The 22,072-nt window shown below is 54.5% G+C and overlaps 1 protein-coding gene across 1 annotated transcript in view; it reads left to right on the forward strand.

Annotated features, from left to right (window-relative positions):
* Positions 1 to 18,703, forward strand: part of Padi1 (peptidyl arginine deiminase 1) — a 31,408-nt gene extending 12,705 nt beyond the window's left edge. The window contains 16 exon segments of the mRNA XM_032895271.1: positions 30 to 210; positions 1,036 to 1,108; positions 1,719 to 1,780; positions 2,882 to 2,996; positions 3,090 to 3,215; positions 4,100 to 4,272; positions 4,357 to 4,460; positions 5,343 to 5,466; positions 5,817 to 5,924; positions 7,488 to 7,639; positions 12,627 to 12,771; positions 13,617 to 13,689; positions 13,692 to 13,709; positions 14,310 to 14,389; positions 15,458 to 15,583; positions 17,816 to 18,703. Of these exon segments, the coding sequence (XP_032751162.1) occupies positions 30 to 210; positions 1,036 to 1,108; positions 1,719 to 1,780; positions 2,882 to 2,996; positions 3,090 to 3,215; positions 4,100 to 4,272; positions 4,357 to 4,460; positions 5,343 to 5,466; positions 5,817 to 5,924; positions 7,488 to 7,639; positions 12,627 to 12,771; positions 13,617 to 13,689; positions 13,692 to 13,709; positions 14,310 to 14,389; positions 15,458 to 15,583; positions 17,816 to 18,049 (1,894 nt within the window). The 3' untranslated portion in view covers positions 18,050 to 18,703.
* Positions 18,704 to 22,072: the final 3,369 nt, after the last annotated feature.

Here is a 22,072-nt window from a genome sequence, read left to right on the forward strand (position 1 = left end):
CCTCTCCGTCTCTTCCTCCCTCTCTGCAGTGATGTGCCCAAAGGCGCCAAGACCTTTGAGGTGTCCGGGAGCTCTGAGGTGAAGATCTACATGGTCTACGATCCCTCGAGAGTGGCAGAGCCCGCAGGCCGGGCCCACTGGCCCCTGGATGGCAATGTGGATGTGGTGGTGGTGGCAGACACAGTCAGTAAGAACTTACACGACCTCAAGGTAAACAGCATTCAGAGGCAGGGGTCGGGGGGGGCAGCTAGTTTGTATCCCATGCCCAGCCATCTCCTGACACATCTCTACAGAGAGACCCAGACCCATCTCACCCACCCCAACACCACACAGCACAGCGAAACAACTTGGTCACACTTCAGATCCACATACGTCCCTGGATTTGCCCCCAAACCCCTGTGCTCCCCATGCAGGACTGCGTGACCTTACTTGTGTCTGTTCATGCAGGGCCCTCCACATGTAGCCAGCAAGCCACCTTCGACCGACAGCTCCCAGCTGGCCCTGGTGTCTCCCACATGGGAATGGTCCCTCAACTGCTGGCCTGGTGCTTTCTCCTGATGGGGCAAGCTGGGACCTGTGTGTGGCTCTGCACATGACTGTAGGCAGAACCTAAGACAACCTTCCCCGGAAGGAATCCTGTCGCATGGGGCAAGTGGGGGAGGGGCGGGCACCCGGACTTTGGCAAAAGCCCTGGCACTCACTGACTGTGGGACCAGGTGGGTCATTCCCTCTCTGCAGAGGATGAATAATGCCAAGGAAGGTCAAGCTGCCTAGGTCAGTAGGACAGTAGCCCCTCTCGGTCTGTCTGTCTGTCTCACATCCCAGAATGTCCTAGAGTCACCATACCCCCCCCCCCACTTTGTAGCCCTCCTCTCTCCTTAAACTGCTGGAGCCCTGGAACAGTACCTGGGCCACAATTGCCAAATAGTTTTGCCTCCATCCAAGTCCTGGAGCTTCTAGCTTGAAAACGGGGCTGTAGGTGTGGCCCCTCTGTCCCCTGCCTTGTCTTCTCTCAGGGTTAACTTTCTTCCCCAGGTAAAGGTATCGTACTTCAAGTCCCAGGACACTGCCGCCCTGGCCCACAGCCTTCTCTACCTAACCGCTGTTGGTGAGTCCTGCTCCTGCCTGGCTGCGGACACGGTAGCTATCGGGTGCGGCGAAGGCGACTGAAGGTTGTAGAGTCATAGAGGGGAAAGCCTCAGCTACCTGCCTTGTCCCTGGTCCTCTTGGGAGCATCAAACATCTCCAGGACCATAGGGATTGAGACCCAGTCGTGCTTAGAGCCAATAGAGTCCAGGAATGTCACCATTCAATCCACAATGGCTACCTCATGGGAGTTCCATTTTCTCTGAATCCCTGAGGTCCAACCTAGAACCATGGAGAGCCATGTGCCTCTTACCCAGAGCCCATGTCAGCATCCTTTCTGGATGACAGGCCCTGATCATAGGTCCCCAGTGGCTACGGTTAAGGGTCCCTTGCATGAGACACAAAACCCAGGGTCTCCAAGACATAGTCACCCAGGACACATGGCCAAGCCAGGGACTTGTGTCCCTCCAACACCAGAACTTCCAGTGCACTCTAGCCAGAGCTCCAAGGCCAGCACATGGGCTCCTGAATGTCGAGTCTCCAGAGCTGGGCTTCTAGGTCCTCAGCTGGGGTGGGAGCCAAGCTGGCTGGGCCATGGTACAGCGACCGGTGACCTGTCTGCCCCTTTGCAGATGTGTCCCTTGATGTCGACACAGGCCGCACAGGCAAGGTGAAGAAAGGCTCTGGTGACAAGGTGAGACCCTGGATACTCCGAGAGTGTGGAGCTGGCAGGCAGAGACCTGGGTGATCTTGGCAGCAGACAGCCCTCCTTCTAGAAGAGCGGCCAATTCCATGATCGGTTCTATCCAGGGAAGGATGGCCAAGTTGGCTCAAGTGAGCAGTAGCTTAGTCTGTGTGACAGACATGCTGTGTGACTGTTGAGAAAATACTTACCCTCTCTGGTCTGCTTGCTGTATCGTTTCTGTTGAGGGGTTGTTGAATGATAGAATGGCCTCCTTCCAGTAGAGGGGACTATGGTACTCAGCTACAGATAGGCGGTAAGGAATGAAGAGGAGAATGGGGTTGTCCCACAAGAAGCATGTTGTCACACAGGAGCAGGAGGTATGGTTTGTAGGGAAAGATCCAGAGAGGCAGCCTGGATACCAAGTCTTTTGGACAAGGTAGGGCGGGGCACCTGAATGGCCATACAGTTTATTCACTGCTTGAGGGGGTTGTAGTTGGGGGCTACAATGAAACCATGTCTTGGGCCTTGGCATAGGGTGGCTGGCGTCTGCTCCAGGGGGTGGGCAAGGGTCACATAGAGCACCATGGAAGCAAACAATGGATTTGTATAGTCCCAGAGACCTGGGTTTGAACAGTAATGGTGCAAGGGTTCCCTCCCGGAGTTTCTCTATGCTTTGTTGCAAAGTGGAGAAAAGGCACGGGGTACAGGGACAGTGCTGACCCTAGAGTCGAGCATCTTGAGAGCCTAGAAGGGCCTGCAAGACCCTGGTGAACGTAAGGCCCAGGAGGCTGCTAGAATAGACTCCTCTTCGAGATCAGAATGGGTTTTAGATAGAGCCAAAGCACAGCCATTTCTGTGTGTGGTGACGTCACCCTGCCTCCTCGCTGTGAGCACAGCCACTGCAGGTTTTTCACCACACAAGGATGGCTGCCCCTGGGTCTGAGCCTTGTTGAAAGTTCTGCTCCCTGTGCCCATGGTCCCTCATTAAATCTTTAAGCAAACCCAGAATATAAAAGTTTCTGAGCTAAGCACTGAGCCAACCCAGGCATGTCCAGTCCCCTCCCCAGAATCCCCAGGCTTGACTAACCCAAGTCTTTCTTTGTGCCACAGAAAAACTGGCGCTGGGGCTCTGGGGGCTCCGGGGCCATCCTGTTGGTGAACTGTGACAGAGATGTGCATGGGTCCAGAGAGGACCTGCACGATAGCCATTTGAGGTCACTGGAGGGTGAGTGACAACAGGCGTGGGAGGTGAGGAGGGAGTGAAAGGGGGTCTGGAGTGTGTGTGGGGGGGGGCTTGTCTCAAAAGCCACTCTCCCAGACCTGCAGGACATGTCCCCAATGGTGTTGAGCTGTGACGGCCCTGATGATCTTTTTAAGAGCCACAAGCTGGTCTTGAAGGCATCTTTGCCGGATTCCAGAAGACTGGGGGTCTTTTGTGCCCGGGGTGAGTGACTGTGGCCTGTCACATCTTTCCTCCTTCCATGCTCCCTGGGTCTGTCACCTTTCAGTAACTCACTGTGACTTGCATGGTTCCTCCATTGGGGAACATTATGACAGCCAAGGATGGGGCCTCAACTGCTCCTCCCATTGCTCAGAGGGAGAAACTGAGGCCCAAACACAGTCACTGCTACATAGCCAAGTGGGACAGAGGGAGAGTTCCAAGCCAGGCTTCTTGGGCATCCAGGTCCCCCTCACCCTGACCCCATATGACTTGTTGGCTCCTCAAGCTAGCCAATCTGCACAGAACTCTTTCTGTCCAGTGTCCCCCACCCCCAAGCAGGGCAGGGAGGGGCAGGAACCCTAGAGTCTGGGACCCAGATCCTGGCTTCAAATTGTGGCTGAATTGCTGGCATTTCCTAATCAGAATCTGTGGCTTTAAGGGACTGGCGTGCAGTTAAGGGGTGGAATATTTAATCACTTCAAATAAAAACCGAACCCCATCAGAAGCCACCCTCACCACCTTCTGACACCATCAATGAAGTTCCGTCATTTCATTGATTTTTGTGGGAGTGTAATAGTCCATTTATGGACATACCTTATTTAGCATAATTTGTTTATGAGCACCGTGAACAGACATTTGGGTCCTCATCACCTTTGGGGTCAGACAGTTTCTTCTACTTGTCCGCTATACCCTTCACCTGAGGCTCAGAGAGGCTGAGTCATTGAGCCAAAGTCACACAGCTTCTGCATCATCGTAGAGCTGAAAAGGAACTGAAGCAGAGCTCCCCAGAGGTGCTTCGGACCCAGATTCCAGCCACAGGTTTCCTGTCCTCCTGTCCTACCAGCCCCAGCCCTGTCCCCACATTGGTCTGACCCTGTTCTCCTTAGGTGGGACCTCCCTCTCCAACTACAAACAGGTGCTTGGGCCCCGTCATAACTCCTATGAGGTGGAAAGGCATCCAGGGGAGAGGGACATTCAGTTCTACGTGGAAGGACTCGCCTTCCCTGATGCCAGTTTCTCAGGGCTGCTGTCTCTCAGTGTCAGCCTGGTAGACACACGGGTAAGTTCAATATGAGGCCTGTGTCAGGGGAGAGGGGTGGGGCCCCAGGAACCCACAAAATCACTGAGCGCCCCTTTCCCCCAGCCCCTCTCCGAGGTGTTGGTCTTCACGGACAGCGTGACCTTCCGAGTGGCCCCCTGGATCATGACCCCCAACACCCAGCCGCCCCTGGAGCTGTACGTGTGCAGGTGAGCCCCCCAGCCACACCTCGCTAAAGCCAGAGAAGTAAGTGAGGAATCCTGACGTGCGGCTCATTCAGGAAAGGTGTCTCGTAGCCCAGAGCTGCCACAGGACTGCAGTGGAGGTCAGGCTACAGCCACCAGCACCTGCTCTAAGTCCAATGGCTCCCTGCCTGGTTTGAGGCCCAGATACCTTGAATTCAGTCTGGGTAGTAGTTGGGGCTAGGTGTGGTCGTACAGGCCTGAAATCCTTCATTTGGGAGGTACAGGGAGGAAGATTGTGAGTTCAAATCTAGCCTCTGCTACATGAGACCCTGGGTGGTGGGGCTGAGCCCCGCATTTGTGCTAGGGACCCTCCTTCAGTCACTTCTGCATCTTTGGAGGACCCAGGGACCCAGTCACAGGGTCTAGTGTGAGTCTGTCCCATTTTGGCTGTCCTGGGCCGTCTGCCATGGTCTGGTATCTGGTGGCCTCTGCTGGCCAACCCTTGAGGTATCACAGGGAGAAGAGGAAGACAGGCCTCCTAAGTTAGATGCAGATTCGAGCAAGACGTGGCCAGGAGCATCCCAGCCTCCTGTCTGCTCCGAGTCTTCACCTTCACTCTGCTCCGAGAAGACAAGGCTAGCCCACTTACTGACATTCTATCAGTGACATCAGCCCTGTCACCTCCACACAGCCACCCTGGACCACCTGGGTTGGTACAGGCTCCACAGCCTGGCTTTGCCTGGTTCATGCACTGTTCATCTGATGTGATCTAAGAACACGACCCCTCATCCTCCAGGTCTTCTAGCCTCTCCAAGGTTCAGATAGACCTGAAGCTCAGAACAAACACAGGGACACAGTTCATGCACAAGTGGATTCTGGTCCCAGCTTCTGTCACTGTCCTTGCAGCGTGACAGATATGCATGGCAGCAATGACAAGTTCTTGGAGGACATGTCCCACCTGGCCATGAAGGCCAACTGCAAACTAGTGGTCTGTCCCCGGCTAGAGAATCGCAATGATCGATGGATCCAGGTCGGTGCAAGGCTGACCCAGGGAAGGACCGTGAGCGGGGGGTGGGTGACTGGGGGAAATGGGTGGGTGACTGGGGCGGGGAGAGGCAGGAGCTCAGTTATGCCTACCAGCCAAGTCTGGGGACATGGACCTGCCTGTCTGGAGCCAGAGCAACCTGGCACAGAACTAGGAGCTACACCCAGCAAGAGAAATCTCTCTTGCCTCCTCCAGATGCCCTGCCTCTGGCATGGGTCTCTTGGATAGAGCCCTGGAGGCTTCCCCTCCTCCCCCACATCCTTCCCAAGTCTTGGGTGGTCACCTTTCCTGAAACCCCTGAGGAGGCTCCCTGTAGGTCTTTCTTCTTCATACAGGATGAGATGGAGTTTGGCTACATTGATGCCCCTCACAAATCGTTCCCTGTGGTCTTTGATTCCCCCCGAAACAGAGGCTTGAGGGACTTCGCCCTTAAGAAGATCCTGGTGTGTGGCCAAGTACCCAGGGCTGGGATGGGGGAGCTGGGGGGAAGGCCTTTGGTGGCTCCTCTCCTAGGAGCCATGGTGGAACTTTAGGGTCCGGAGACTGGTGTGGGTGGTGACAGCAACCAGGGGAGTAGGGTAGAAGGGGGCCATCTGATAATGCAAATCATATTCAAATTACATGCAAATAGACACCCACTCCCACTACTGCTGCATCCTGGGAGAGGCAATGTTCTTGGTCAGGGGCTCACTCATTCTCAGTGGTGGGGAGTCAACGGAAATGTCAGCCTTGACTTTGAAGGGGTATTGTATCCTGGTGAGCATGCTGTGTCAGGGACTGTGCTACTTCCTGTGCTGGGATGGCAGCCGTTGGTACAGCTCACACCGCCCTCCAGCTTTCAGTACTAAGGACACTGAGGCTGGAGAGGTTAAACCAGTGGGGTGCCCATGCACTAATCCTAATAGTGCCTTCAGGCACCTGCCTGACAGTTGGCTGCGCTTTCTCCTGAGGTGGCCTAGTCTCTGTGGGTCTGTGGGCCCCAAGTCTCTTCCTGCAGAGTGAGTGTCTGTGGGGACTGGAGTGCCTTGGCTTTTCACTGTGATCCCTCAGCCTCTGCTGAGTTCATGGTGCTTCTTTCTTTTAGACCGAGGTTTCTGAAGGTCTTTTCCTGATGGGTGTGTTAAGAGTCCTGAGCTTTAATGTGTGGTGTCTCCTTTTTCTTCTTCTTCTTCTTCTTCTTCTTCTTCTTCTTCTTCTTCTTCTTCTTCTTCTTCTTCTTCTTCTTCTTCTTCTTCTTCTTCTTCTTCTTCTTCTTCTCCTCCTCTTCCTCCTCCTCCTCTTCCTCCTCCTCCTCCTCTTCTTCTTCCTTCTTCCTTCTTCTTCTACTTCTTCTTCTTTTTCTTCCTCCTCCTCCTCCTCTTCCTCCTCCATGTCCTCCTTGTCCTCCTTCTTCATCTCCATCTCCTTCTTCTTCTGTCTCTGTTGCACTGTGTGTGTGTGTGTGTGTGTGTGTGTGTGTGTGTGTGTGTCGTGTGTTGTCAGTAGTCATCTATTTTATTTTTGGGAGACAGTGTCTCTTATTGGCCTGGGACTTGCCAGCTTGCCCAGGCTGTTGACCAGGAAGTCCCTGAGTTCCACATGTCTCCCCCACCTCCCAGTACTAGAGTGCCGAGTGTGTACTACCACCCAGGCTTTTCTGTGGATGCAGAGGATCAAGCTCAGGTCCTCACGCTTGCTTTACCTCTGGAGCCATCTTCCCAGCTCTTACGTACTTCATTCTTCCTTCCTTTCCTAGCCATGGTCTGTCTTCCATGACTGTCCATCCATGAACTCCTTAGGCATATGCTGCTCGATTAAGGGTCTGGTGACTCTCTGCTAGCCTCTGGGCAGTGACTTGATCTTGAGCTGTTTAGAGTGCAGAACAAGGCTTGGTAGGTTGGGATGGAAGCAGGCTTTTGGCAGAGAGCCAGGGAACGGGTATCCAGTGTCGTCTCCTCAGCTAGGCATGGCTCCCTCCCCCCTCCTGATCCTCCTGTCTGAGGCAGGCTCTGATGGTGCCTCTCTAGGGTCCTGACTTTGGATATGTGACCCGGGAGATCCAGTTCGCAGGTGCCTCTGGCCTGGATTCCTTCGGCAACCTGGATGTGAGCCCGCCAGTGAGGGTGGGCAACACAGAGTACCCCCTCGGCAGAATCCTCATCGGTGGCAGCTTCCCTAAGTGAGTGGCTTGGAAGGGTGTGGGGTGTGGGAGGGTTCAGTAAGCTCACCCACCCATGGGGCTCTCCAGACTAGGGGGTGCTCTCCAGAGCCCATGGAATGACTGTCCAGACTGGGAGATGCTCTCCAGAGCCCATGGAATGACTGTCCAGGCTGGGAGATGCTCTCCAGCCCATGGAAATGACTGTCCAGACTGGGAGATGCTCTCCTGTTCATGGGAATGACTGTCCAGGCTGGGAGATGCTCTCCTGTTCATGGGAATGACTGTCCAGACTGGGAGATGCTCTCCAGAGACCATGGAATGACTGTCCAGACTGGGAGATGCTCTCCAGTTCATGGGAATGACTGTCCAGACTGGGAGATGCTCTCCTGTTCATGGGAATGACTGTCCAGACTGGGAGATGCTCTCCAGCCCATGGGAATGACTGTCCAGACTGGGAGATGCTCTCCTGTTCATGGGAATGACTGTCCAGACTGGGAGATGCTCTCCTGTTCATGGGAATGACTGTCCAGACTGGGAGATGCTCTCCTGTTCATGGGAATGACTGTCCAGACTGGGAGATGCTCTCCAGCCCATGGGAATGACTTTCCCATAGATAAGAAGGTCTCAGGGTCAAATTAGTCCCTCGGAGTCTGATAAGCATAGATGCTGCATTAAACCGGCGCGTCAGAGGCTGGGGATGAGCGCCGTTGATAGGGCTTGCCTAACATGCACACGTACCTTCCTGGCTTGGATCTCCACCTTGGAGGGAGTAATCCGAGAAGTAGCAGAGACTGTGACCCCGGCACTTGGGTCGGAGGAGAAGGGAAGATCAGAAGTTCAAGGTCATTTTCAGCTCCATTGAGAATTCAAAGTCAGCCAGGGCCAAGGAGAACCTGTCTGAGGTCAGCCAAGCTGGGAGGTGACATGGCCTCCACCACTGCTGCAGGGACAGACATGGGGAAGCCACTCACTGGAAGGGCCCAGGGGCAGGGCAGGCAGTGGAAAGGAGCGAGTAGGTAGCTGGGTGGCCCTGTGGCTGAGCATCTCAGTAGCCCCATGCTGTGAGGGAGCAGAGGACAAGGCCTCTGTTAAGGTTCAGTTAACTCATGAGATGCCCGCTCAGGACACTGAGTGAGCCCCTCCCTGCCCCGAGTAGCCAGAAGAGAGTGTGCTCCTGGAAGACAAGGGCACCACTCCCCTGCAGACCCTGGATAACCCTTTCGTTTGAAGAGCTTGGTGTGCCTCAACTTGTCCTCTGAGCCCCAGCTGGCCTCTGACAGTGGGAAGGTCACATCGCCTTGGGTAGAAAGCCTGAGGCTGCTAAGTCATACAAGGCAGGCTTTGCTGGTACCCAGGGGGCCACGAAGGTGGGTGCCGGGTGTTGTGATAGAATGGCGGCTCACCTCCAGACAGACCAGGCCAACAGAGTCCCATGCGGAAGAGGTTTATTGAGGACAAAGAAGACAGAAGAGGGGGAGAGAGAAAGAAGAAAAAGAGGAAGAGGGCAGGAAAGGTCTGCCTTTTATTTAAACTGTGATGTAACTGCTCCTAGATGAAGGTGGGAACTGAATGAAATGTATGCTGGGAATGTATGACCATTGCTACGGCAACAGATACCCAGGTCCCTGTGGTCAGATAGCCTACCAGAGGCTGGGCTTCAGGCCTGGAGGTCTTCAGGGAGGGAGCTGTGAGTCTCTGGCGCCCGATGCCCATGACTGTGGGCTGTGCCACTCAGCAGGTGTTCACCGTGGTGTCCAGCAAATGATCAGTGGTCAGTTTGCTCATTCAAATTAAGGTCACATGCCAGGCACGGGGGAAAGTGCTGTGGGTATGGAGCATGGTGGTACGACCCTATAATCCCAGGACTCAAGAGGCTGAAGCAGGAAGGTCTCGAGTTCAAGGCCAGGCTTGGCTGCAGTGAGGCGTGCATCTCCAAAACCAAAAAAACCCAAACAAAATGAAACCTAAGTGAAAAATTACAAACCAAACGGGAAAGGACGAAGCAGAGCAAACAAACCACAGAGCAGCATCTGGCAAAGGAAGGTCTAAGGGTGCAGAGAGGCGATACTGGTGCATTTTAAATGAACGATTTCTTTTAGACCCCATGCCTTATTTTCTCCAGCTGTAAAATGGGCCCAATGAAAGGCCCTCTCGCTTGAGTTTGAACCCCTGGCAGCCTACGGACTGTTAAAAACCAGGAATAAGACCGTTAGCGGATAGATGAGACCCTGCTGCTCAGAGAGGGACAGCTACAGGTTTAGAGCCACACAGGATTAGTGAGTGATACAGTCGATTCAGGTGTCCTCTGTGGGTCCCAGTGTAGAAGTTGGTAGTTGGTCTGCTGTCCTGGGGTAGGAGCTTGCCAGAGGGTTTAGAGATGGGAGGGGCCAGTGGGCAGGGGCTGACGCTGAGGGAGAAAGAAAGGAGAGGCCCATAGGTGAGGGACTGGGAGGGTGACCCTCGAATGGTGGTGACTTTGCTACTCTGCGTGTATCCCAAGATGGACTTTTTTGATTGGTTGGGGTTTTTTTTGAGACAGGGTTTCTCTGGGTAGCCCTGGCTGTCCTGGAACTTGCTCTGTAGACCAGGCTAGCCTGGAACTCAGAAATCTACCTGCTTTTGCCTCCCTGCCACCTTGTGCCACCACTGCCCAACTCAGGATGATCTTGAGGACTAAAAGTGGTAAGCCCAGGGGTTGGGGATTTAGCTCAGTGGTAGAGCGCTTGCCTAGCAAGCGCAAGCCCCTGGGTTCAGTCCCCAGCTCCGAAAAAAAAAGAAAAAAGAAAAAAAAAAGTGGTAAGCCCAAGCCAAGCACCCAGTAGGTACCCAACAAACTGGAGACTTTCTTGGCTGCCTTGGGTCCTCCACTCCTGAGCTCGGATCTTTGAACAAGTCTGCCTCCTGGTGGTGTCTTTGGTTATGATGCAGGTGGTCCTGGGGCTTGGACCATCTCTTCTTTGCCTCAGCCTCCAGGAAGGAGGGCGGGAGAGGCTTCCAAGGAGGAGCAAGGCTCTGCACCTGCTGAATAGTTTCTTGTTGTTTCTAAAGACGGCCTTCAAAACAGCCCATGCTACATTAGACCAGCAGACAGAAGAATGTGGTTCCCACCTTCTACCCACAGTTCCAAGCAGGCGCATCATCTGCACCTGTCCTAAGCTTGTCAGTGGCAGGCTCCGGTTACTATCGATTATGGACTTTTGGGTTATTTTTAATGTTTTGAGGCAGAGTCTCATGTAGCCCTGACTGACATCCAACTCATAATGCAGCCAAAGATCCCCCTGCCTCTGCCTCTCCGATGCTGTAAGGACAGTTGTGTACCACCACACCCTGTCTAGGCGGTACCAGGGATTGAACCCAGGACATCATGCATGCTAGGCCAGCACCGCGCTAAGTGAGCTGTCTCTGAAGCCTCTAGACAGGGCCGCTCCAAAGCATTTGCTTCACTCACCAGTGTTTCCGAAGCAGAGATTGTGGGAGAAATGCTGGAGCTTCAGCAGAGAACACCTTAGACCCCTCGGCCCTGCCCTGGGAGGGTATGCACCACAGCAGGGGGTGAGCCCCCGGGCAAGTAATGTCCCAAGTGGTAGCCAGTGCCACGGAGAAATAAAAGAAGCCAAGAAGGGAGTTGGGACCTGGTTTCTATTAGTTTGAACCTCAGAGAAAGATGGCAAGATTTGAATTAGCCCTGGAAGAGGCAAGAGGGGAGCCATGGGGCCATGGGGAGAGGTTTGTGATTCTAGCCGGAGGGCAGAGTAGGTGCAAAGGTCCTGGGGCAGGAATGTGTCTGGTAAGTTCAGAGGACAGCAGGAGATCAGAATGGGTGGAGCGGAGAGGGTCGGGGCCAGAGTGGGGTCAGGTAGACCGCAGGCCATGCAGAAGTCAGGAGGAGCTAGGCAGGGGCCAGGCAGTTTCTGGAGGTGAGATGGGAGTGAGGCCGTCTGGAAAAAGGACATAGTCTGGCCTTTGAAAGCCTCCCTCTGGATGGATCATAAGGGATAGAGCTCCAATGGGCACCAAGGAGAGGGACAGTCCACCGGCCACCCAGAGAGGAAGGCTCCGCTGGCTACAGGGAATGAGAAGAATTGATTGGTGCTGCTCCTTGTCTCGGGCAGAGTCTCCCCAGGGAGCAGGTCTGAGAGCCTGTGGGTGGCGTGGCCTTTGGCTGGGTAGTCTGTCTGGAAGAGGATCGTTTTATTTATATAAAATAACTCTTCGAGTGGGTCCTCTTCCCAGAGGGGAAACTAAGGCTTGGGAAGCCAAGCCAAGAACACAGCCTGGACCACACAGCCAAGGAAGGTCAAGGCCAGACCTTAAGGGTTTCAAGGCCAGAGATTTGAAGTCCAAACCTGGGATACAGCTCAGCTGGTGACATGCCTGAACCTCCAGCAATATGGAAACCCACTGTGCTCTTGCTCATTTGTAATCCCAGCACTTGGGAGCTAGAAGCAGGAGGATCAGGAGTTCAAAGCCATCCTCAGCTACACGGGGAGGTCTGGGAGGAGGTTCCTGGGTAAAAGAGGTTAGGAAATGCTAGATCTCATCTCAGGAACTTCTGGGGGTTGGGCAGTGGGGAACCCCAAATGCCCCAGGCAGTGTGAGTCTAACACTCTGGAGTGAGTAAGATTAGCCTTTTATTTTCAGCAGGGATAGCTGGGCTCAGAAGGCCTTACTCAAACAAGCTCTGCCCCCTTGTCAAACCTGACCCCTGACCCTGGCCTGGCCTGTATCTGCCATGACCCTGTCCCCTGACCTATGGCGTCTGCCTCTCTCCCACCCTCTGTTCCCAATGGCTTCAGCTTTGGCTTCCAATCTCCGGGTTTATAATGGGTAGACTGTGGTCCTGACCCTTCTCAGCAGTGTGGCCAAGGAGGTATCACCTTAGCTCAGCGCGGCCAAGACTGTGTCCCCTGAGCTCTCTGAGCCTCAGTTTCTCCTCTGGTAAAGGGGACTCATTCAGAAGTTTGTGAGGACATATGGAGTCACACTGGGTATCTCTTCCCACCAGGTCCAGTGGGCGGCGGATGGCCAGGGTGGTGCGTGACTTCCTGCATGCGCAGCAGGTGCAGGCTCCTGTGGAACTCTACTCTGACTGGCTTTCCGTGGGCCACGTGGATGAGTTTCTGAGCTTCGTGCCCACCTCTGACCAAAAGGTGTGACCCCTGCTCTACCACTCCACCGACTTCCAATTGAGTCACATCTGACCTGATGGGGTAGCTCAGGACAGGGGCAGTGCCACCAGCTCAGTCCTATAGAGTCAGCATGCATAGGGCTTAGGCCATGTTAATCAGGGAGTACTTCCTGGAGGAGTCAAAAGCCTTGGGCCAGGAGGACACTGTGTGCTTCCTGCTAGTCTTTTCAGACCCAGGCCACTCTGAGAATCAGGAACAGCATGGGTAAGAGTTGGGAAAATGACTCAAACACTATATGCCAGACTCACACACACTTTTAGCCATGCAACCCTCCAACAAGCCCTTTTATTGACTCCATTTTACAGGTAAGAAAACTGAGGCTCAGAAGGGATTTGCCTTCACTCAGATCCATAAACTCTAAGGCTGGCTGGGGAGGATCGTAAACAGGTGTGGCCTCTGGTTTGTATACTGACCAGAGTCCCACCATCTTGTAGAGAGGGCTTAGGAAGAAAGTGGCCCTCAGACATCATGGACATAAGTAACCGTGGTGGCTGGTCGATGAATCTGGCCCAGCGTGGCCAGAGCTCTGATAAGGGGAGGAACAGTGAAGAGGGGAGCAGGGGCACACCAGGATTTGGTGGGGGGCAGGAATTGAGTTCCCTGGGAGGCAAAGTGAGCAGGACTCCAGGTAGGGAGACCACTGTGGGGAAAGGCCTGCAGGTGGGACCCACGGCAGTGGTGGGTGGGGTGGACAGGGTTGCACAGAGCACAGCCCAGTGCACTTCAGGCTCCTGAAGTGTCCTTGGAGGTCTCCAGCATCGAGTGTATCCATGCCTTCAGCCATTTGTCTGTCTCCTGTGTGGCAGGGCTTCCGGCTACTACTGGCCAGCCCCAGCGCCTGCCTCCAACTGTTCCAGGAGAAGAAGGAGGAGGGCTACGGGAGGCCAAGCAGTTTGATGGTGAGTGCCCAAGGCTGTGTGTCACCTGTCACCTCACGGGGATCCTGTCCTTCCTGGCATCCCTGGGCCTGTTCCTACTGCTGCCCTGGGGCAAGGAGGGGAATTGAGGAACCAGAGAGTCACCCCAGAGCCTTAGATGGTAGTGCAGCTCCCAGGCTGGACTTGGAGAGAGATGCACGGGTCCCACCTGAGTTCAAATGGGCTCAACCCTAACTGGAGGTGGGGGTCAACCGAGGCTGTGCTCTTGCCTCTTTGGACCTCGGTTTCCCCTCTCTTAATTGCAAATGATAACCACCCCCTCCTAGGATGGTTTTAAAGGTCAAGGAGTTAAGCTGGCTCCCACAGTTGTGAGAGGTCAGTGTTAGGAGCTGTGGGGCCTTTCCCTAGCATTTCTGAGTCTTCACTGCAGCTGGAAGCAGCCCCTCAGTGTCTGGCCTTTCTCTCTCCAACCTATTTCTGTCAGAGTCACTGACCTGCACTGTGCTTCTTCAGGCCTGGGGGGCTCCAGACATTGTCCCTGAGTGATGCACAGTCTGTCTGTGCCCCTGAACACACACCGTCTGTCTGTGCCCCTGAACTCACGCAATCTGTCCTTCACAGGCCTCAAGCATAAGACAAAGAGAAGCATCAATGACATCTTAGCTGACAGGCACCTCAGGAGGGACAGTGCGCATGTGCAGGTGAGGGCAAAATGGAGTCTGGGTGGTGACAATGTCCAGCCTGTGGGGGACAGGGCCCAGCCTTAGTTTGTCCTGCAGATTTCTGAGGGTGTGAAAATGAGCCTTGTCCTCGGGGGGTGGGGCTGGCAGATTTGGGGACAAGCTGACCACCCTCAGGCCGCAGCAGGCACCTGGGGTTGCCTGGTGCGGGAGGGGGGGGTGCAGTTCATTTCCACAGACGTGAATTCAGGCCCTCACTCCGGAAGTGTGAACGTGAGAAGCAGAGACATGGGGTCCTCAGGGGCCCTGTGCAGAGATCAGGTGGGACAGGTCTAGGAAGGGGTATGGCTCACCAAAGATGGGGCCTGCTGTGTGAGGTGCTGTTCTCAGTGAAGGGTAAAAGCCCCTGACCCTTCTGCACCAAGCCAGGGACTTTACCTAGATAGCTGTGGCTAACAGACCTATCAGCCACATGACAGGGGCTTATCAAAGTGGCTTAGCAGTTAGAGATTCCTGCTGCCTGATCAGCTAAGCTTGATTCTGGGAATCCACATATCCCTATAGACTCATGCATGTACACACGCATGTACCCACGCATGTGCATGCACGCGTGCACCACGGTTAAAAAATGTAACCAGAGGCTAAAGAGCGGAGTTAGCAGTTAAGAGCACTGGCTGCTCCTCCAGAGGACTAAGGGTCAATTCCCAGCACCCACATGGCAAATCACCGCCATCTATAACTCCAGTTCTAAGACAGCTGGCGCCCTCTTCTGGCCTCTGTTGGCATCAGGCATACATACAGCACACAGGCACACAGGCGCGCAAAACACCCGTACACGTAAAATAAAAAATAACTTTTAAAAACCGTAACCAAGGGACAGGGTCATTTAGAACCAAACTTGAACTTTTCCTAGCTCTGGGCAGTTAGGCAAGCTGCCTTGAGCCTCAGTTTTCCCACTTCGGACATCTGTGAACCTGTTTGCACAAAGCCACTGAAAGGCTCGGAGGCACCCACAGGAGCTCAGGGCTGCAGGCAGGCACAGCACACTTTGACTCCTCTGTATTGGCCCGTGGCTTCCCTCTTCCCCAGAAATGCATCGACTGGAACCGTGAGGTGCTAAAACAGGAGCTGGGCCTCTCCGAGAGCGACATCGTGGATATTCCACAGCTCTTCTTCCTGAAGGGAGCCTACGCTGAAGCCTTCTTTCCTGACATGGTGAGGGTCCCTGGTGGGTGGATGTGAGGACAGGTGGATACAGAGGCAGCTGGGTCAGCAGCTCCTAAGCGGGGCAGATGTGTATCCTGGGCGTCTCTGAAGGCCACAGTGAATTGGTGTCTTTGGTACCTAGTGGACAGCACCTGGGAGGGCTGCTAGACATCCCACAGTGGGAAGGCCAGCCACATGGGAAGGAGCTTTCGTCTTCTACATGGAAAGGTAGACGCGGATGTTTCTGCTTTCTGTCTGGAGGCTGACTGGCTTATTTAGTTCTCACCGTACACTTGTGGGTCCCACAAGGGGGCTTCTGTGTAGGGCTTCCAGGCAGACAGAACGAATAGTAACCATTAGGCAGCTGACAGGCCCATGAGGCCAAGCATCCTCCATTGGGCGGGGCCTGAGCGATGGTATCAAAGCAGCCAGCTGGTCAGCCCATTTCCTGCCAGGAAAGGATGGGTGGTGAGGTTCTCAATGAGAGCTGGGCTCTGGAGTGGGAAGTGACCCCCTTTTCTCTTGTGCCTTTAACTTGGGTACTTCTCTTGGGACAAGACCAGAGTAGAACCAAGTTAGGGAAGGGGTGTGCAGGCTGGAGTGAGGGGGTACCCAGGTCCCTGGTTGTCCCTGAAGCGCAGCCTCCAGGTTGGCAGGATATCATGCCTCCTGTCATTTCCCCCTGAGCCTACCGCTGCTGGGCACCGAAAGCCTCTCTGGCCTCCTGTAACTTCCAAGAGTGCCAGGCAGGTAAAATCCTGCCCTGTGCGCTGATCAGTGCTGCTTGAAACTGTGCCTTCTGCAGGGGTGAGCTCTCTGGCAGTCTGTCATGTAATGGTCTGTCCTCTAAACCATCGGGATGACATGTAGCTTGCAGATAACAATTGGAGACAAGAAGTGATTTGACCCTGCACAGCCACATGTGCTAATGGCTGCTTGCACCAGGACACTGAAGGATCACTGGGCATGGCTGAGATTAAAGTCCATGATCTTGGGCTGTGACTCCCCCACCCGCCCCCACTCTCAGCCAAGGTTACTCCAACTCACTTTGGAGACCAGGCTGGCTTCGATCTCTTAACTCTGGGAGCAGAGTCCTAGGCATGGCAATAAGCATGGCTTCTTATTCCTCCCCCTATCTTTGGACTCCCTGTAATCCCTCCACCCCCAGCACGTACACTCCAGCCCATGGAGTGGACGCAACAGGCTTTTGTGAACTTGGTAATGTTACTTAACCTGTCTGAGCCACAACCTCAGAGGCGGGCTGTGAGATTTAGGGATGATGCTTCTGATGTACATGGATTCTCAGTAAGAGCTGAGGACTAGCAGGATGCTATGAACAGCCTGGGCAAGCTGTGTACTACAGAAGTGTCGCCACGCTAGTGAGCGAGACACACACACACCACACACACACACACACACACACACACACACACACACACACACACACACAGGGCAGAATATGACTGCTCCTAGATATGGTGGAAATAAAAGGGATTTTTTTTTTTTATTTATAAAAGGGAGCGCATAGCCAGAGGCAGGGACATCTGGCAGAGTCCAGAGTGAACAGGACCCTGAGCTGGGTCATGTGAGAAGTGGGAGGGGGGAGAGGGGAGAGCCAGGAGAGTAAAGGAGTTGGGTAGCCAAAATGGCTGGATTATATAGGGAAGGGCCGCCTAGCCCCTGGGCTGAAGGGTTCAGGGTAGGGGGCAGGGCATGCCAGCCAGGAGGACCCTGTAACAGGTAGGGACTGAGGGGTGCTGGGAGAACCTGGCGGCCAGACTGGCTTTGATAGGTCAAATAGGCATCTCGGTTGACCATTTGTTTCGAGTTTGAGACCTAACAGTGAGGACATTCAGCACATTTCATCTTTGTAACAAACTTGTTACAATATGGCAAGAGATGGAAGAAAGTACAGCAGAGAGGCTGACCGCCATCCGTACAGCCGCAGATGTTAAGGGCAGGAACCACTCTACCACTGAGCTACATCCCCAGCAAGCCCTTCCCACCGCTTACTTTTTTTTTTTTTTTTGAGATACGTTTTATTTATGTAGCCCAGGCTGGCCTCAAACGCACCATCTTCCTGCTTACGACTCCTAAATTATATAGGGCACAAACCCACCCCCATCTTAGACCCTAGTTCCTGACCAATCCCTGGTTCTGGCGAGGATGGATCAGTAGAGCCACGGCTCAGAGGTGCGGTGCATCCTCGGCCACTGGGGCTCTTCTTCCTCTCCCTTGCAGGTCAATATGGTGGTCCTCGGCAAGTACCTGGGCATCCCCAAGCCCTTCGGGCCCATCATCAATGGCCGCTGCTGCCTGGAAGAGAAGGTGCGCTCCCTGCTGGAGCCGCTGGGTCTACGCTGCGTCTTTATCGACGACTTTCTCTTTTACCACCAACTGCTTGGAGAGATCCATTGTGGCACTAATGTGCGGAGGAAACCTTTTGCCTTTAGGTGGTGGAACTCCGTGCCCTGAGCCTGCCCGACCACCACCCTCGCTGCCCTGCTGATGAGAACCCCAGAGCAAGGGCAAGGGCCACGAACCAGCTTCCACCCTCCTGGAGCCTGAAAGCGGACTGACTACTGTGGTCAGCTGGGCTCCCGGAGGACAACACCCTTCTTCGATTCTGGAGTCGCCTGTCCAGCCCAGGAGACTATTGACACTTTTCCTTCACCCTTTCCCAGCCAGAGCCCCTAGAGGGTCAAGGTCGGAAGCTAAGCCTGTAGGCCACGCCTACTTTGAGCTGTTTTCCCCCTCCCCTCTGGACACCTCTCTGATGCTGTTTTAGAAATGCCCACCATGGCCAGGACCCTGGGGCACGAACACCATGGTTTCATATGACTCCTGGATTGCGTAAGATGAAAAGGAAGATTTGGGGCGTCTTTTTTCCCAGAGAACCTCAGGCCATGGCCCTCTGGCACCCTTCAGCTCAACGTAGGCAAACAAAGGCAGGAAATCCCAGTCCTTGAAAGCGGGCAGGCACAAAAGACCCTATAATGCCCAACTCCATCCAGTCCAACCTCTGCAGAATGCTTGTTACCTGTTGGGGCAGCCTTTAATTACGAGCCCTGGTGCTTCCTGTTGGAAGATGCTGCGGGGCATAGGGAGGCCCTCGGAAGTCTGCAAGCGTGGGTGGGGGTGGGGAAGGGTGGGTAGGAAGGTCGGACCAGGAAGGCAGAGAGGTTGCCCATCTCGGGGTGGGGGAACCTCGAAGCCTGGAAGTCGTGGCTGGGTGTTTGGGGCCCCTGAACCTGATGGCTGTTGGTCCAGATGTGAAGGGGATGGGGCCCAAGGTATTAGAAGAGGGTGGGGTAGGCTATTAAGTTACATCTGGAGGTGAGGCTTAATTTCCTCTAATAGTCTCTAATTACTCCCTAACCTGCTGCAGGCAGTGGGAGGGGAGGGCCCACACTCCCCCAGCAGCCTGGGACCCTACACAACACTTGTACAGCCCCAGTAAACCCCATAGCAAGCCTGTGTCCCCCCCTCCCACAGTAGGACAGACAGCTGGCCTGGAGGCTAATAGCATTGGGTGAGGTCACAGAGACATGTGTAGGCAAGCAGGCAGGCCAACCGGCTGCAGGGCATGGCTGGCAGAGGCTTCCTCTGGTCAAGGAGCCACAACAGGCTGCTGGATTCTGTCTTTGTATTTTGGTAGCTTCTGGTGTCACTCCCGACTTGACGCAGCTGCTGTCACTTGGTAACCACTGGACACTCAGTTAGCAAAGGCTTCCTTGGAGCTGTTAGGATAGGCATGGCCAGGTAGACATTGGTTCTTCCCCCTTCCAGAAGGTTCTGTGGAACTGGAACCCCATTTGTAGGCTCCCCACACCAACACCCTCCTCTATGATCATGGCCTGGCTGAGGTTGAGCCATGGAGAAGGAGAAGAAGAAGATAAAGGGGGATGAGAAGGTTGGGGGCGGGGCCTGGCCTCTGAAGAGGAGAGGAGACGGACTACAGAGCCTCGGCAAGCATGGGAGCAAGTCTTCCGCGCCACATGAGGTGGGCTCTGGAGTCGATACTCAGACTGTCTGGGGTCCTGGCTGACTGGCCACCCTCTTCCTCATCAATTAAAAACATCGTTGTGCATTCTTTACGTGGCTGCCTCATTCGTGCCTGGGGCTGACAGAGGGAGAAGAAAATGAGGGGCCCTGATTCTCTGATCTCCACACCCTACCACAGGTCCCTAGGCTCAGTGCCAGCAGGCCTCAGGCCGCTCCTGTCAGCTGAGCAGCTTCCTGGGCTGAGGCAGGTGAGTGCCAGGCAGCGGCTGATTCAACAGAATCCTTAACCCATTCTCAATTCCACTTGAGATACTATCGAGGAGGACCTGCCTCTTCCTCTCCTCTTCCCTTGGCTTTATCTTCCATCTGTTGGGGAGGACAGAAAGAGGAAGTGGGGGCTCCTGCTAGGAGAAGGAGGACAGTGCTCCACCGTGCTGGGGTCCAGGACATATCAGCCAATGCAATACTGTATCGCTGATTCTGGTGCTGAGTTACCCAGGCCTGGTGGTCTGAAACACCATTCCCTTCTCATCTTACACACTCGCTGTGACCTCAGACTGTACCCCTTGACCAGCCCAATGTGCCAGTACCCTCGGAGGAGGGTTATCCACTCTTCCCACCCATCCCCACCCCAGTCAGGGAGGCTATCTGGGACTTTTATCGAGAGTTCTGGCTCTTTCCTAAAGCTGACTCCACGACCCAGCCATTTGCTGGGAACAAGCTGCCCTGGGCTCTGGCTGCTTTGGAGAGTGCCCTTCCCGGACACTGAGCCACTGCACAGGGACAGTCATAGGCTCTAAATGCCAGTCTCCTCTGACTGGCGCAAATGGGGGACCCTAGGAAGTGGATCCTGGTCCCTGCCCTGCCCTGGAGGGGCGGCAGTAGCAGGGAGGAAGAAAGAACCTCTACTCAGCACTTCTGAGTCTCCACAGCCATGATCTCTGCCCGAGCGGGCGAGCCCGCGACTGGCCACATTTTCTCCAGCTAAGGAAACAGGCCTCAGGAGAAGAGACGGGATCTCATCAATACGTGGTGCAGCCGATCAGACCCGATTGCTCTTCCCAGAGTCATTGTTCCAGACACCCCTTGCCTCAGTTTCCCCACCTACAAGAGGGCATCCTACTCTGACACCCTTGGCTACTGATGGCATTGTTCACTGCTGTTATCGTTGCCCCGCCTAGGAGGTTTTGACCTCCAACATCAGCAACAGCAGTTAGGAGAGTGAGCCCAGATCTATCCAGCAGTGATCCCCGCAGCCAGGGCTGAAGCAAGGTGTGTGTGTGTGTGTGTGTGTGTGTGTGTGTGTGTGTGTGTGTGTGTGTGTAGTGCCGCCAGAAAGACGCTGAGGCAAGAGGAAGCTCACTCTAGTCTTACAACCCAAGCTTTTAATTAACAAAGGCAGGCAGGGGACCAGCAAGGTGGCCCAGTGGGTAGCGATGCTAGCCACCAAGCATGACAACCTGGGCACAGTAGGAGGGAAATAACTCCTCCAGCCTCTGCACAGGTACCATGGCACACACGGGCACTGCCGCCTCCAGAAGTGTAAAACTCATAGCGCTCTTGATGTACATATAGAGATAATATTTTAAAGAAAGTGGGAGCAGGGGGGAGGCCAATGGGAGTTGGGGTGTATTTCACCTGGTAGAGCCTAGCACGCACGAAGCTCTGGATTTGATCCCCAGTACCAGATAAAACTGAGTAGGGCGGTGCAGATCTGTAATCCCAGTGCTTGGGAGGCAGAAGGATCCGAGGTTTAAGACCCTCCTTAACCTCAAAGTGACTTTGGGGGTATTGAGACTCAGGAAAAAAAAGAAAGAAAGAAAAGAAAAAGGAAGGAAGGAAGGAAGGAAGGAAGGAAGAAAGAAAGAAAAGAAAAGAAGGAAAGAAAGAAAAAAGAAAGAAAAAAAGAAAAAAAACAGGAAGGTGGGGGGAGAGGAAGGGAGGGACTGGTGGAGGAGGGGGAAGGAGGAGGAGGAGGAGGAGGAGGAGGAGGGGGAGCAGGAAGAAGAGGAGGGGGAGGAGAAGGAGAGGAAGGAAGGGGAGGGGGAAGAGAAAAAGGAAGCAAGACCAGTAGTTCTCATAGCCTTGCATGAAGAATCCAGGGGCCACCAGTTGCTTGCACCAGGGTGAAATGGGCCAGGCATCCTGCATCCTCAGATGTCCTTCCAGCAGTGCAGAGAAAACAGAGGCAAGAAGACAAAGAAGGGCCCGGACAAAGCCCTAAGCTCCCCTGCACGTCCCCCCCCCCCACCCCAACCCCACTCCACCCCCAACCATCCCAGATGTGCTGGCCAAGCACCTGTGGGGACTTGTTTTCTCTCCAGCTAGAAATTAACTCCCTGGGTCCCCTGGGGTAGGAGCCTGAGGTTCGTATGCAAATATCAGAACCCTCCCAGCCAATCCTGAAGAGGGGATTGGCTTTTTGGCCTCCGAGAAGAGGCCGGGCTTCTAGAGCTGGAGCCAATGAGCTTGCACCCTGGGCTGGAGGGGAGG

The sequence above is a fragment of the Rattus rattus genome, chromosome 1, assembly GCF_011064425.1.
Source record: "Rattus rattus isolate New Zealand chromosome 1, Rrattus_CSIRO_v1, whole genome shotgun sequence".
Taxonomy (NCBI): domain Eukaryota; kingdom Metazoa; phylum Chordata; class Mammalia; order Rodentia; family Muridae; genus Rattus; species Rattus rattus.